Below are 14,638 nucleotides of genomic sequence, written 5' to 3'. Positions count from 1 at the left end.
GCCTTATAGGAGATTTAAAAAGTCAATTTTAGAAATGTTGCACTTTCTGTTTGTGTTGTGATCACACAGGGGGAATATCCTGGAGATAAGTAGATGAACGGAGATGTAGAAGTGGAAGGAGAGTGAAAGGTGACACTGAAGATGCCCATCATGTCTCATTGCTCCTCTTTAGATCTCTGCAGTAGTTAGTTACTGAGTATCTTGAGTTTGGGGAAAACAGCAAACACTGTTGATGGATTTTCATTGTCCAGTAGTCTATTTCAAAGAACACGCTTTCAGAGTTTCCTTTAAGACCCTTAACTGAATTCAAGTAAAAGAAAAATGCAGCTGAGGCCATCATATAAGGTCCTGAATTGCAGCACTATAATCTCTAGTTTACAGATTCATTTAGGCTACAAATATGGGATGGAAGTGGAAATCTTATTTAAAGTCAAAATAATATAAAAACAGGGGCTAAAACGTATCCCAATTCATCCCTGCTGGAAGTGCCCCAGCCAGGATTCTCCTGTCATTCTCAGTATCACCCTTTTCTTGACTAACTGAGCTGATTGTGTAGGGGTCCCAAGCAATCCCTCCAAATGCCCTGGTTCCCACCAGTCAGTCCACACATCAAAGGGAGCCAAGATGACATTGGATCCCCATAGGCACTGTAAACAGTACAGCTCCACCACTGGGGTCCTTGAAAGTGAGAATCTTGGGCCAGGCGTGGTGGCTCACACCTGGTAATCCCAGCACTTTGGGAGGCCAAGGTGGGCAGATCACCTGAAGCCAGGAGTTCAAGACCAGCCTGGCCAACATGGTGAAATGCCATCTCTAGTAAAAAAATACAAAAATTAGCCGGGTGTGATGGCGTGCGCCAATAGTCTAAGCTACTCAGGAGGCTTAGGCAGGAGAATCACTTTAACCTGGGAGGTGGGTGTTACAGTAAGCCAAGATTGCACCACCGCACTCCAGCCTGGGAGACAGAGTGAGGCTCTGTCTCAAACAAAACAAAACAAAAAGTGGGAATCTGGCTTCAAGATGCTCAGTAAAGAGAAGATTCTGTGACAATGCTTGTCCAACTTGAAAAGTCACCTGAAGGGCATATTAAGCCCCAGAATCCTGTACCCACCCCAAGATACAGGTTCAGTAAGTCCAGGATGGGGCCTGAGAATTTGTGTTTCTACCAAACCCTGGGTGAAGCTGAAGCTGCCTCTCAGTGAATCTCACCTGGAGAAGTATTCTAGGTTGGTCACAGAATCAGAGAAGCCTAGAGATGGAAGAGACTGTAGTGGGTGCCTCATTTTGAGTGATCTAAGTGGCTTAGACCACTGCCAAGACTATAAGGTATATTGTAGACAGGAAAAAGAAACATTGATTTTCTACTTCCTCTCAGCCAGGTTCTCTTCTAAGTGCTTCACATGAGCAATTCGTTTGGTCCTGACAATAACCCTTTGTGGTGGGTGCTAGTAGCTATTATTCTTATATCACAGATAATGAAACTGAGGTGCAGAAGGCTAAATCATGATGTGCCTAGGGCCACACAGACCCTCAGTAGCAGAACCCAGAAGCAAATGCAGCCAGTCTGCCCAGAGACCATGCTCTTGAGTGCTGGCTGTGACACTGACATTTTCAAGATGAGAAACGGAATTGATATCTGCTTGCGGTCGCGATAGGTCTGTCTTTCTACAGTCACATCTTTTGATACTTCTCACCTCTTAGAGGAGATACTGACTGACATTAACATCTGTCTCCTACCCTCCCCTCAGAGTTGAAGTGGTCTCAGTGGCTCAGGCACTGATGAGGCATGAGTAGGCCGCGGATCTGTCTGTCTTTAGCTGCTGACTGCCACATTGGCGTTAATTGTTGCCTCTGATCTCTGTGGATTCTCTGGGTAGAGACAGATAACGGTGCGCAGGAATCTGAATCTCTTCACTCCACTGTGTTAGTGTGTCCCAGTGAAGAAAGCATCGAGCACCTTTTTTATGGCTGTGCAATGATTAATGTCAGTCAATAATACTGCCTTACCCTGTATATATTCCCACTGTGATTGTGCCATTGATTTTTTATTGGCAAACCTTAGGAAAAACGATTCTGTAATAAAACTCATGGTTATTTATTCACAGCTGTTGAGAGCGGTGGACAGGACAATGTTCTGTCCGATAGGTGGAAGGGCTCGGGTTCGTTTTAAGCTGAAACTCTTTACTTCTATGAGTTTCAGGCCTTTGGTGCCTGAAATGCAAATAGTGCTGATTCTCAGTTATTAGAACAATTATTTCATAGGAATTAAATGAATTATGAGGCCAAACACTCATAACCAGATTCATAAGGCAGGGCTGAGGAGGATAAAATTGAGAAGGGAAAGAGCCCTGGACTTGAACATATTGGAAAACATTTGGATTTTGCCACAGATTAGCTCGAGCAAGTCATCTATCCTCTTTGGGTTTGCATTTCTTGTCTGTAAGATGGAGCTTATAACAGCACTCCCCACTCCCACTAGTTTACAAGATTGTCGCTGAGCAAATGGCATGATGCCCTCAAAGTACTTCCCTCAAGGAGTGCGCTGACGTGGCTGTCATTGCCCTATGTGCTCACCTCAACCCCATCACATTAAATTTTCTCCTGCCTCTTCCATCTTCTTCTCTGTAATCTACATCTGAAGTGCAAAAGCTGGAGGAGAGAACAGAGGTTAACTACATTTTCTATGCTTTAAGACTTAACATGTTGATACTGTTTTTTAAATACAAATATCAGTTCTTCCCCTTTCTACACACACTGACTCCTCACCCCAAGCAAAAAGCCCAACTTCATGGTTGTTTTAAGTTGTCCCGTGGGGTGGGAGCCAGACACACAGGCTCTGAAGCAACCATGGTTATGTCTGCGTAGTTGGTGTACATGCACTGCTGATTAGACTGGCTTGATGAGAGGGAAGGTCTAGGCGACAGCTGAGTCCCAGGACTGACAAGACACACTGTCCCAGTGCCCCAGGTCCAAGTTGGGACGGAGAACATCTGTGATTGCTCCTGCAAGATGGAGGTGCTGTGACAGCCATTGGCTGTGGACCAGGATGCTGAAGAGGTCAGTGGTGGCTGGGAGAGGGAGAAGTGCTGCCCTTCAGAAATCCATCAAGATCCACCATATTTGCAATTTTGGCACCGTTAAAAATCAAGGCTCCAGGAATAGTGCTTTGGCTGGAGTATGTGATGAGGCTGTGGCTAGACAGAACCATAGTGAGGAATTTAAATCATTCTGTATACTCCAACTACTTGATTCCCAAAACATTTCATACAAAATGACTTCGTATGAAAATCATTTGTATGAAAAAGGATGGGAAAAAATGTCCCACTAATTTGAATGACTTTGCTAAAATCACACAGAGTTTCTGAAGTACTTCATTGACATTTTTAAACTTTAAAACAAAGCTGGCCAGGCTCGGTGGCTCATGCCTGTAATCCCAGCATTTTGGGAGGTCAAGGCGGGCTAATCACCTGAGGTCAGGAGTTCAAGACCAGCCTGACTCACATGGAGAAACCCCATCTCTACTAAAAATACAAAATTAGCCAGGCATGGTGGGTACATGCCTGTAATCCCAGCTACTCAGGAGGCTGAGACAGTAGAATTACTTGAACTCAGGAGGCAGAGGTTGCAGTGAGCCGAGATCCTGCCATTGCACTCCAGCCCGGGCAACAAGAGTGAAACTCCGTCTCAAAAAAACCCCCAAAAACCAAAAAACCAAAAAACAAAAAAACACAAAGCTTCACTTTTCCCGATACACATATCTTGAGAGTTTGAATATGCAACATTGTGCATTATTAAACATTAATTTTTTCATCAAACCTGTTTATCATGTCCAGAAAAACTTGCAGAACCAGAAATTCAATAATAAATATTGTCATCATCACTTATGGAAGTCCCAGGCATGTGGGATTCAGATATACCTGGCTTCCTAGAGAGATACTTCCTTGGGGATTGCAGCATTCATGGTTCGATGAGTGACTAAACAAGCAAACCCAGCTCTTACTGATTGTGCGGGGATGTTTGTTGATGTCATTCTTTTATGATGAAGTAAGGCTAATGCTTTAAATATTTAAGTCGTTTGTATTAAACACTTTCCTGCCATTTTCACATGCCAACAGTTATTTTCATAGTAAAGTATGAAACATGAAATAGCGATATTTCCTATATTAAAATGCCTGTATGATCCATTGAATATTCTAATTCTAAAAGTACATGCATATAAAAAATAACATAATTAAATGATATTTTTTTCTACCCAAACTATGGAATTGATAAGAAAGAAACCAGATGTTTTTTAGTTAAAACCAAAGGCGAAAAGCTAGTTGGAAGAAGAAGGGAAAAAAGAGAAGATAATACATTAGTCTGGAATGTTTCCAGGTCGCTAAGACTCATTATTTCCTCCTGGCCCCTCAGAAAGAGTGCAAGGCCATTAAAAGCTACTTACAGGAATGGAAGCTCACATGCCTACAGGGCTACACAGATAAGGCAGGGAAGTGAAGGCAGCTAGGTATGAGAAAAGTCAGAGGGCCTTTGTGTCTTTTCATTGTTTTGCCTTTGACAGATACATGGTTTACAGAACTTTTCCTGACTATAACAAAAACAACAGTATGGTCACAATGATAAATGGCACCTGCATCTTGGTGTAATTATTGAGGAACAGCAGAATAGTGGGGACCCCAATGTCTGAGAGCAGCTGCAACTCCTCTTCAAGCATCTAATTGATGACCGCTTCGTGGGAATGCAAGCCTTCATTCTTTTGAATTTTCAAGAAAAGTCAGAGTCTGATTTTTTATATGTAATATATATTTAAAAATCTGATTTTGAAATATTGGCTTAGTTTTAAAAGTATGCTCATCAAACAACACACATCTGTGGGCTAGCTCTGGTCTGAATACCTCGTGTTCTGGCTTCTGCTTTAAAGAAGCAAAGCATCTCCATGTACTCATAGCTTCCCTCTACATATGATCTAAGAGAAACATCCGGTCAATGTTACTGAGATGTTAGTGTCAGGCCAATTTCCTAGGAATGCAAGAAATGCCATATTGAGTCACATCAATGGTCTAATCTGCTCAGTATTTTGTTTCTCAGAGTGGCACCAAGGGCCATTTGGGAAAGATTTAGAGCCCAATTTCTTTGATGCTAGTCTCAGAAAGTTAGGAGACCCTCAAACATTTTTTATTTTCTTCCTTCTGAATCATAAAATATTTCAAGTGTAGGGTATAACAGAATAGATAATGCATCTCCTAGCTTTAACAAAACAACATGATTATATTCCTTCATATATATATATATATATATATATTTAATTTTAAAATAAAATGTGAATGTACTGATGCTCTTGGTCATCACTCCTTCCCCAGTGGTAGCCATTATCCTGAACTTTCTGTTGATCATTTCCACGTGTGTTTACATAGCTTTAAACATTGTAAATCTGGCTGAGCGCAGTGGCTCATCCCTGTAATCCCAGCACTTTGGGAAGCCAAGGTGGGCAGATCACGAGGTCAGGAGTTCGAGACTATCCTGACCAACATGGTAAAACCCCGTCTCTACTAAAAAAAAAAAAAATACAAAAATTAGCTGGGTGTAGTGGCACGTGCCTGTAATCCCAGCTACTCAGGAGGCTGAGGCAGGAGAATCGTTTGAACCCTGGGAAACAAAGGTTGCAGTGAGCTGAGGCCACACGGTGACTGAACTCCAGCCTAGGTGACAGAGTGAGACTCCTCAGAAAAGAAAAAAAAAATTGTAAATCTTTCATCCATTATTCTAGCCTAAAAACCTGAAGTATTTACAGGTATAAGCACAATCTGACCAACTTCTTAAGTTATGGGAAAAGCAAATTCAGATGGAAGGGGACCATGGTTAAGCCATTTAATCTTTCCACAGTCTGTTTTCTCCTGGGATGATGAATTTTGTCCTACCCACCCAACTTGAGTGAGATGGCAATATTCGTTCACAATAATGTGAACAAAATGTTCTTTGGAAAAAGATGAAGTGTTATCCACATACGAGGTTCTAGCACTCTTATTAATGAATTCCTTATGTGTCTTACTCCCTTTACAGAGTAATTGTTTGTCCTGAAAACGAAGGGAAGGGCTCCTACTCATGATGAACTAATGCTTTCCTCCCTGGCTTGATTTTATAAACTTTGATTATAGCCCTTCTCAGCCTTCATCTTTCTAGACAAAGAGATAGGATTGCTTTATACTTTCCCAATGAGAAAAGCATTCTATTAGAATTTTCATAATTGTTCTTCTAAGCCTTTTCTAAGTCTGTTATTTTCTTTTTGGAGGCACAGTAGTCAAAATTGTCTACAGCATTACAGGTGCAAAAAGGTTTGCATTAGGTGAAGATTTATTAAAACACTTGGCAAAGAAAATTACACTGGAGTAAAAAACAAAACAAAACCCAACCCTGTCAAAGCCACAATGAGATACCATTTCATGCCCATCAGGATGGCTACTATTAAAAACAAAACCAGAAAATAACAAGTGTGGGCATGGATGTGGAAAAATTATTACACTTGTGCACAGTTGGAGGGAATGTCACATGGTGAGTTGCTATGGAGAATAGTAAGGTGGTTCTTCAAAATAATAAAAATAAAATTATACAATCCAGCAATTCTACTTCTGGGTATAGCTCCCAAATAACTGAAAGCAAGGTCTTGAAGAGCTCGTTGTATACCCATGTTCACAGCAGCATTCTTCACAATAGAAAAAAGGAGGAAGCAACTCGAGTTTCCAACAGTGGATGAAGGGGTAAACAAAATGTGGTACATACATACAATGAAATGTTATTCAGAATTAAAAAGGAAAGACACTGATACATGTTACAACATGGATGAGCCTTGAGGACATGATGGTAAGTAAAATAAGGCAGTCACAAAAAGACAAATACTGTATGATTTCACCCATATGAGGTACCTAGAGCAGTCAAATTCACAGATACAGAAAGTAGAATTATAGCTGCCAGGATTGAGGGAGAGGAAAAGGGAGTTGTTGTTCAACGGGTATAGAGTTTTCCTTTTGTAACATGAAGAGAGTTCTGGAGATGGGTTGCATATCAATGTAAATGTGCTTAACAGCACTCAACTATACACTTAAAAATGGTTAAGATGGTAAAAAACAAGAGCAAAACAAAAAACACCCAAAATCTAGAGCAATAATGTTCAAGAAGGGTTATGAGCAGATTACAGAAAGATGACGAAAAGTCTCCATCAAGCAGGAAGCACTACCAAGAGCATGACTTTTCTGCCAAGAAGGGAGGTTTCCTCTGAACTTCTAATGCACAGTTCACCGTGGTTCCTAGTCATTTTGTTTTTGCCAGTGGCCCGTCTTTTGCTTCTGTTCTCTCTCTCCCAAAACCTAGAATATTATTACACATTTGCAGATTGTTTTTGGAAGGTTAAACAGTTATCTCAATAACTATCTGTAGATGGCCGATTCATGGAAGGCATAGTGGTTAAATGTGTAGCTGTGGAGACTCAGATCTAATACATGTCTGAGTTTCACAATTTACTTGCTCACCACAAGCTCCATGATTTCTCTAAGCCTCATTTTTCTCATACATAAATCGAAGAGAGAATAGTAACTACTTCATAGAGTTACAGTGAAGGTCAAATGAGCTAGTAGTTCTTAGCATGCTGTCTGGCTAGAAAATCAAGGAAGGAAAGGCAAATATGTAGGAAACATCTGAGTGGACTGAGACTGGTCTACAACCTTTCACCATGATATTCACATGCCTCCAACAAAAGGCAATACTTAGTAACCGCTCAGAAAATATTTACTGAACGAATAAGTGAACTATAGGACAAGACTGAAAATTTGAATTCTATTAAAAATAAAGTTATTGAGCAATTCCTTAATATATTTTAAAGACAGTGCTGTAGAAGAGGTAGATCGTGATGAATACTTATATTTATTTCTGGGAATTTTAGCTTGTTTAGAGCCTTATGGGTCCATTTCAAGTTAGTTTAGTGCCCACTATATTCCCAGGCACTAGGGGTGCACTAGGAGTGCAACATAAAACATACCCTTGCTCTCGCGTTGATCTCGGTCAAGGACAGGCATGGGAGGGCATGGTGGAATGAGCACCATGCTGGAGTCATGTTCCCGGGGTGCAAAGGAGAGTTCCATCCGTGCTGCTGGAGGGGAGGGTGGTTTGGGAACACCAAACCCATGGCATGAACTGGGTTATAAAGAACAGGTAGGGTTTCTCCAGGTGGAGAAAGAGGAAAAGACAGAGGGGAGATGTGCAAAGGCATGGATAGAGGTGAGGGGGCTGAAGCCACCAGACGCCTTTGGGGAGGTTGCAATTGTGTCTATGAAGCACAGAGTGAAAGTGGGGGAAAGGAAAACAGACTTAGGGAGGCAGGGGCCGCATGGCTCAGAACCCACTTGCCCGCAGAGGAGAGGGACTTAATCCTCTTGGCAAAGGGAAACCACAGAAGGGATTTAAGCAGAAAAGTGATCTGATCAGATAGATGCTTGAAAGATAACTCTGGCAACGGAGTGAAGGGTGGGCAAGAGAGGCCAAGACTAGAGGAGACAGGCAGGCCAGGTGAGAAACCAGTGAGGGAAAAACTGGGAGAGATGAGAGGATTCAGAGATCTCAGCTGTAGCAAAAGCGATGGATGGGTGAGATGTTAAGGAAGGTGAGTTCAGGTGTGAGATCAAGCAGAGGGCAAGTGTTTAACATTGCAATCCTCATGCAGAGACTGTGCTATTAACATAATAGGGACTAAACTAACTTGAAATGGACGCACAAGGCTCTAAAAAAGCTAAAATTACTTGCTCTGTAAGTGAATGAAAACATTTAAACCACCACTTATATACATGCTAACATCATATTGCTAAATACATACTCATGTACATGTGACACCTTTCATTTTGGTCTGTTGCCTGAAAATCAATACCCTTGTTAAAAAAAAAAAGTGGGTGGCCTCCCCAAACCAGCTTCAATAATAATGACCTCTGCTGGCTTTTAGCTCATTTGCTTCCAGCTGAAGCCAAGGAATTAACTTTACTGGGATCCCACTGTTTGGTTTCAAGTGGGAAACCAAAATCCCCTTCCATGGAGACCAAGTGCCAGCATGGAGAGTTTTATCCTCAAGAACCTGAGCCGCAGGAGCCCAGCATGCTCTGCTAGAAGATTCGGCTGTCGGTCAGGTTGAACGTGATGGCTAAGCAGGCTGGGTGATGCCTGAGAGCAAGGAATTTGGGTTCAGGAAAGGAAATGAGTAGTGACAACTTGTAGGGGCAAGCTTTCTATCTGCCTTGCACTAGGTGCACTAGGAGAATTGGCCCTCGGCTTATGAACACGACCCAGGGCTGGGCCATTGAAGAAAGCGAGAAGACAAGAAACCCAATCAGATGGTACAGAAGGCACGTTGGAATCACTAGGTTTTGGCAGGCTTTCTGGGTGCTCTACAATTAACCCAGGCAAGCTAATTAAAAAAGCGTCATATCTAAGGTAGTAGTTAGTGAATTCTCTGCCACAAGACATACAGAACACTGCAACTTTCAATTACCTAACTGTTTACTATAATGAACTGTGAATAGGTAATCCACTCTAATAATAACCACTGAAAATTCCTTTAGTATCAGTCTATATTCATATCCATTGCATAGAATTACAGTCACCTCCTCATACTCTTTGAAACAACTTTGCCCAAATATTTTCACATTTCTTAACTGAGGGTTTTCAGCTCTTTACTTCTACAGTCTTTGGTGCTGACCCTCTTCCTCCATTGTCCTACTCCCCCAGGCTCCTTCTCCGACAATTTCTAAAGCATAACACCAGAAGAGTAATGCTGAAACACAGAACAAATGCCTTAGGATCAATACAAGTTCACTGCATAAACTAGGGCGTTGCTTAAGGTACAAATAATTAAGTGCAAAACCGCCAAATGTTGACTAAGTGTTACTGATAAGCCTGAGACTCGATAAATCATCTGAACAAAAGAGACTAACAAGTGAAGAGTTCAGTGTCTCACCCAGCTCCACATCTTGATCATCCGTAAGCACAAGAATAATGTTGGGTCGGATGTTTTTTCGTTCCTGCTGTATCCGTCCTCTGAACCTCTGGGATCTGACAGTCGAACAGAGGCTCCCCAGCAATTCTGTGCCCAGGACAGCCAAAACCAGAGCACAGCAAGAATACTTCATTGTATTTGGTCCAATGTTGTAAAACTGACAAAATGTCTCCGTCTCCTGATTTCTGGAGTTCTGGGCAGTCAGAGAAAAACGGAGACGGTGAGACTAAAATGAAATCCAAACCCCAAGCACAGTTGCAGAAAAAGGGCTACAAATAAGTCAGCATTGGCACATAAGCTGGCAGAGACAGGGTTGCACATGAGTCAGAAATAGCAAACCCTCACAAGTGCTGGGTAGTTTTTTAAGCACTTGATTATTTTGCAAATTCACTTTTGTCGTTTATTCTCATTCCAACTTTTCCTATTTCAATTCATTGCCAAAATAGAATTTCCAATACAGAGCTCAAACGTAAAAGCTTTCTGACAAGAGCTAATACCTTGAATTAGGTATCCTGGTTGAATAATCAATTTCTATTCTCAGAGGTATTCAGAACATCTGCAGATAGGGTCCTGGAAGGGAGAGAAAAAAAATACAAAGGAAATATCAGTCAACGATTTTAAAAACAGATTTTTGATCTGAAGTAGTCTCTTGCAACAGCATATTATATGTGTATATATTATATATTTTTTCTTCTGTGATCCAAAAGGGAGGAACAGAAGGAAACAACTTTCAGAACTGCTAACAAATGACTCAAATGCTATCTTCATTTCATAATCAGATCCATAAAAGGGTGGTAAGGTATCGCCTTGCTCACACTCTAACAGTACTTTACACATCCCCAAAAGAGCTGACAATTCTATTAGGAAGAGCCAGCAGTACCAGGGAAACCAGGGAGCATTGGGAAGGAGTGTTTGCATGTGGGGAGCAGATGGTGCAAGGGGCGCGTTGGGGAGTGCTGACTCACCTGCGTGTGATACTGAGTACCTAGCAAGCAGAAGGAAACACACACCTGTCATTTGTCATCTGCATTACGTCATTCACTACCCAGGAGAGTCCCTTCTGCTGACAAAGATTTCATAGTAAGTGACAGGGACAATTTTTTCCAGCCTCTGAAAAGCTCCTCTCTGTCGCCCATCAATCACCAGAGAAAAAGGTGCTTCCTCTCTGCAAGGCTGGGTCCTCTGTCCCACTGGTGTCCTCAGCTTGTGCCGGGACCTAAGTGGACAGAGCCCCCTCTCGACTGTCAATTACCAGGCTTATTGTTGGTGAGACCAGTACGGCGGGGCTAGCATAGGGGTTTTGCTTTGCCACAGATTTTAAACCCGCAAAGCAAAATGATTGATTGGCCCCAAGCCTGAAGTTAGCGGCTACCCTTCCACATTAAAAAATAAATAAATAAAATCCAGAAGGCCGAGCTGCAAAATCTTTGCAAAGCTGCACAGAAGGAGGCTTTTGAAAGGGTTGGAAAAATGCCTCTCTCACTTTGGAACACTAACCTGCTGAAAGCTTTTCTCTTGGAAAGATAGCAAAGGGCTCATTAAAAAAATAAAATCTTTCTCTCATATGTCATGAGGGAACCTCTTGATGGGAATTTAAGCTGAGCTAAAATTAATTAGATAGCAGTCTGTTTCATCAGCCACTCAGTCCCCATACACCTGAGAATCTGTATTTTGATCTGCAACATAAACTGGCATTGGATAAGTAGGCATAACTAATTAAGTGCAAGCATTGCATAGCAGGAGGAAAGGACTCCATCTCTCAACTTCACGCCCTTAATTCTGGAGGGTGACAGGGGGCAGTGAAAGAAGAACGAAGAAAGACTGGATACTGTTTACCCCTGCCATACACATTATTTTGTTTTACACAAACACACACACATATCCCCATTATTTTAAAGTTTATGAGCTGTTTTGTAAACAGTTCTAATGCTTTTCACTCTGCAGCCTGTAATTATACTGCAAGAGAGAGAAATAGACGAGAAGAAATCGGTTTTTATACAAAACTCTAGTGTCTGCAGCCAGGCAGTCCTGACTACATTATTTGCCACAAACAAACCAGCTCCAATTGATCCTGTAGCTCTGTAGAAGTCATTCATGTAAGATTTGGTGCTTTCTTCTTAATAACTCAGGGCTATTCCACAGTGATTGCTGTGCGTGCTGAACACTGAAAGCCTGCAATTATTCTGCACTCACAGTTTGGTTTCTGTGCATTTGTTTTAAATCGCGAGAAACCTGATACAGGCACGAAGGGACAGGAAAACTAAAGGAATAAAAAGGCACACAATGGCTTGTTCTCACAAAGCATGGGTCAGGCTAAATAGTTAAACACAGAAATTCCTTAGAGGTCGGTTCTTTAAGTAGCAGAACTTTGCTCACCTCTCAAAGCCTGCAGAGGTGTGTGAAGGGAGAGTAAAGAAGGCCTTTGTGCATCACTATAGTGTGAACCAACCTCTGCTGACAGTAGCAACTTGGGAGGAACAGTCACAGCCTCACTGCATTGGACAGACAGTGGCATTCAAGCTTAAATAACCAGTGACACAAGAAATGGAAAGTTCTTGACAATTCAGATGCTGAAAACTTTGCGGAACGAAGTCAACATTGCTAGTAATTCTTTTCTTCATCTTATTTAGTTGACTTCTTCCTTTAGGAAAAAGCAAATGAGCTTTAATGGTACCTTTGCATAAGCTACATCAAAAGCCATTTCCTAATACGGAAAGGGGAAAGTGGTGTTTACCTATGAAGTGAACTTTCCTTCTGGTGAATGAAAAGTGCATAAAAGATCTCCATCTCCATAGTGGTGTTTACCTATAAAGTGAACTTTCCTTCTGGTGAATGAAAAGTGCGTAAAAGATCTCCATCTCCATTTTTTTCTGCCACAGTTTATCTTATTTTTTTAACTAAAATTTTAATTTTTATTGACAAATAATAATTGTATGTATTTATGGGGTTCAATGTGATGTTTTGATATATACATTGTGGAATGATTATATCAAGTGTATGTCAAGATAGATTACGTGTCTATCTCCTCACATGCTTATCAGTTTTTTGTAGTGAGAACATTTAAGTATCCATTCTGTAAATGTGGCACATATACAGCATGGAATACTATGCAGCCATAAAAAAGGATGAGTTCATGTCATTTGCAGGGACATGGATGAAGCTAGAAACCATCATTCTCAGCAAACTGACACAAGAGCAGAAAACCAAACACCACATGTTCTCACTCATAAGTGAGTGTTGAACAATGAGAACACATGGACACAGGGAAGGGAACATCACACACCAGGACCTGTAAGGGGGTGGGGAGATAGGGGAGGGATAGGAGGGGGTGGGGGTTAGGGGAGGGATAGCATTAGGAGAAATACTTAATGTAGATGATGGGGTGATGGATGCCACCATGGCACATGTATACCTATGTAACAAACCTGCATATTCTGTACATGTACCCTAGAACTTAAAGCATAATAAAAAAAATCTATTCTCCTAGCATTTTTGAAACATACAATTAATTCATTGTTATTAACTGTGGTCACCTTGCTGGGCAACAGATCTTGAAAGTTTATTCCTCCTTTCTCACTGGAACTTTGGACCCTTTGGTCAGCTTCTCCCCACCACCACCAACAGTTTGTTATCAATTCAGGGAATTCATACCTACAAGGATATACATTAAGTGGTCAAGAAAATGGAATCTTCTGACAAGTCTGACCAGCAAGAGTCCTCTCTCTCTTTTATCTCACCTTCCTTCACTAAAACACACAAAACACGCCACTCTAGAACCACTGCACACAGACAATTTTTTATTCAAAAATGACTTTTTAAAGCCCGTCATCCTCTTACTGCCTGGTTTCCAGCTCCAGAAGGAAAAGAAAAAAGGGAAAAAAGTCCTGAGGGACAAAAATGCAGAGCTTGACAGAAGAGACAAGGATGCAATGTTTGAATTGGACACTTTGTGGTAGACAACAAAAGTCCTCAGAGACTAACAATTTGTCTTGAGAAAGAGTAGAAAATGAAAGTAATGTAGAAAGGCTTTTCTCACACGTACAGAGTGAGTTTGAAGAACAGTGTTGTATTCTTCACCAATCAAGACCAGAATATAAGTTGCTTTCACTCCAAGCCATAAAATGAAAGCAGCAGTTGTAGTTATGGTCAATTGGTGTGGAAAGTTTATAGGACTTTGTTTAGGGAGGTCAAGCCAAAACTATAAAAGTGGCATTAAATGTTTCAAGTCACATGTTAAAAAAAAAAAAAAAGACTGGAAAGATGTCCAGCCAACTGGATAGAATGTTTAGGTCACGTATGCTTGTGCTGCAATACTCCAATCTAAACTGAAACCCTTGTTGCTCCCATAGGTTTAAGGGGACCTCTGTCTTCCCCAGTCCCCACTTTGGCTGGGCAGCTGGTGCTAGGTCTCTAGAGGGGATGGTGGCCAATACATCAAAAGCACCCTGCCTTTGTCCATACAGCAATGTCCAAAGTATAGTTTGGGACGTTTGGGGACTCTATGACCCTTTTGGAGGTTCATGAGGCCAGAACTATTTTGATAAGAATACTGCCACATTATTTGCTCTCTTCACTGTGCTGAGGTTTCTACAGATGGTGTAAGAGCAGTGG

At 41.5% G+C, this 14,638-nt stretch overlaps 1 protein-coding gene across 1 annotated transcript in view; it reads right to left on the bottom strand.

Annotated features, from left to right (window-relative positions):
• Nucleotides 1–14,638, bottom strand: part of SULF1 (sulfatase 1) — a 193,549-nt gene that overhangs the window by 84,415 nt on the left and 94,496 nt on the right. The window contains 2 exon segments of the mRNA XM_012463652.3: nucleotides 9,989–10,220; nucleotides 10,525–10,597. Coding sequence (XP_012319075.2) covers nucleotides 9,989–10,160 — 172 coding nt within the window. The 5' untranslated portion in view covers nucleotides 10,161–10,220; nucleotides 10,525–10,597.

Source organism: Aotus nancymaae, unplaced genomic scaffold, assembly GCF_030222135.1.
Source record: "Aotus nancymaae isolate 86718 unplaced genomic scaffold, 86718_ANA_hifiasm-v0.15.2.pri h1tg000036l, whole genome shotgun sequence".
NCBI lineage: Eukaryota > Metazoa > Chordata > Mammalia > Primates > Aotidae > Aotus > Aotus nancymaae.
This window is presented reverse-complemented; position numbering and strand designations above follow the sequence as displayed.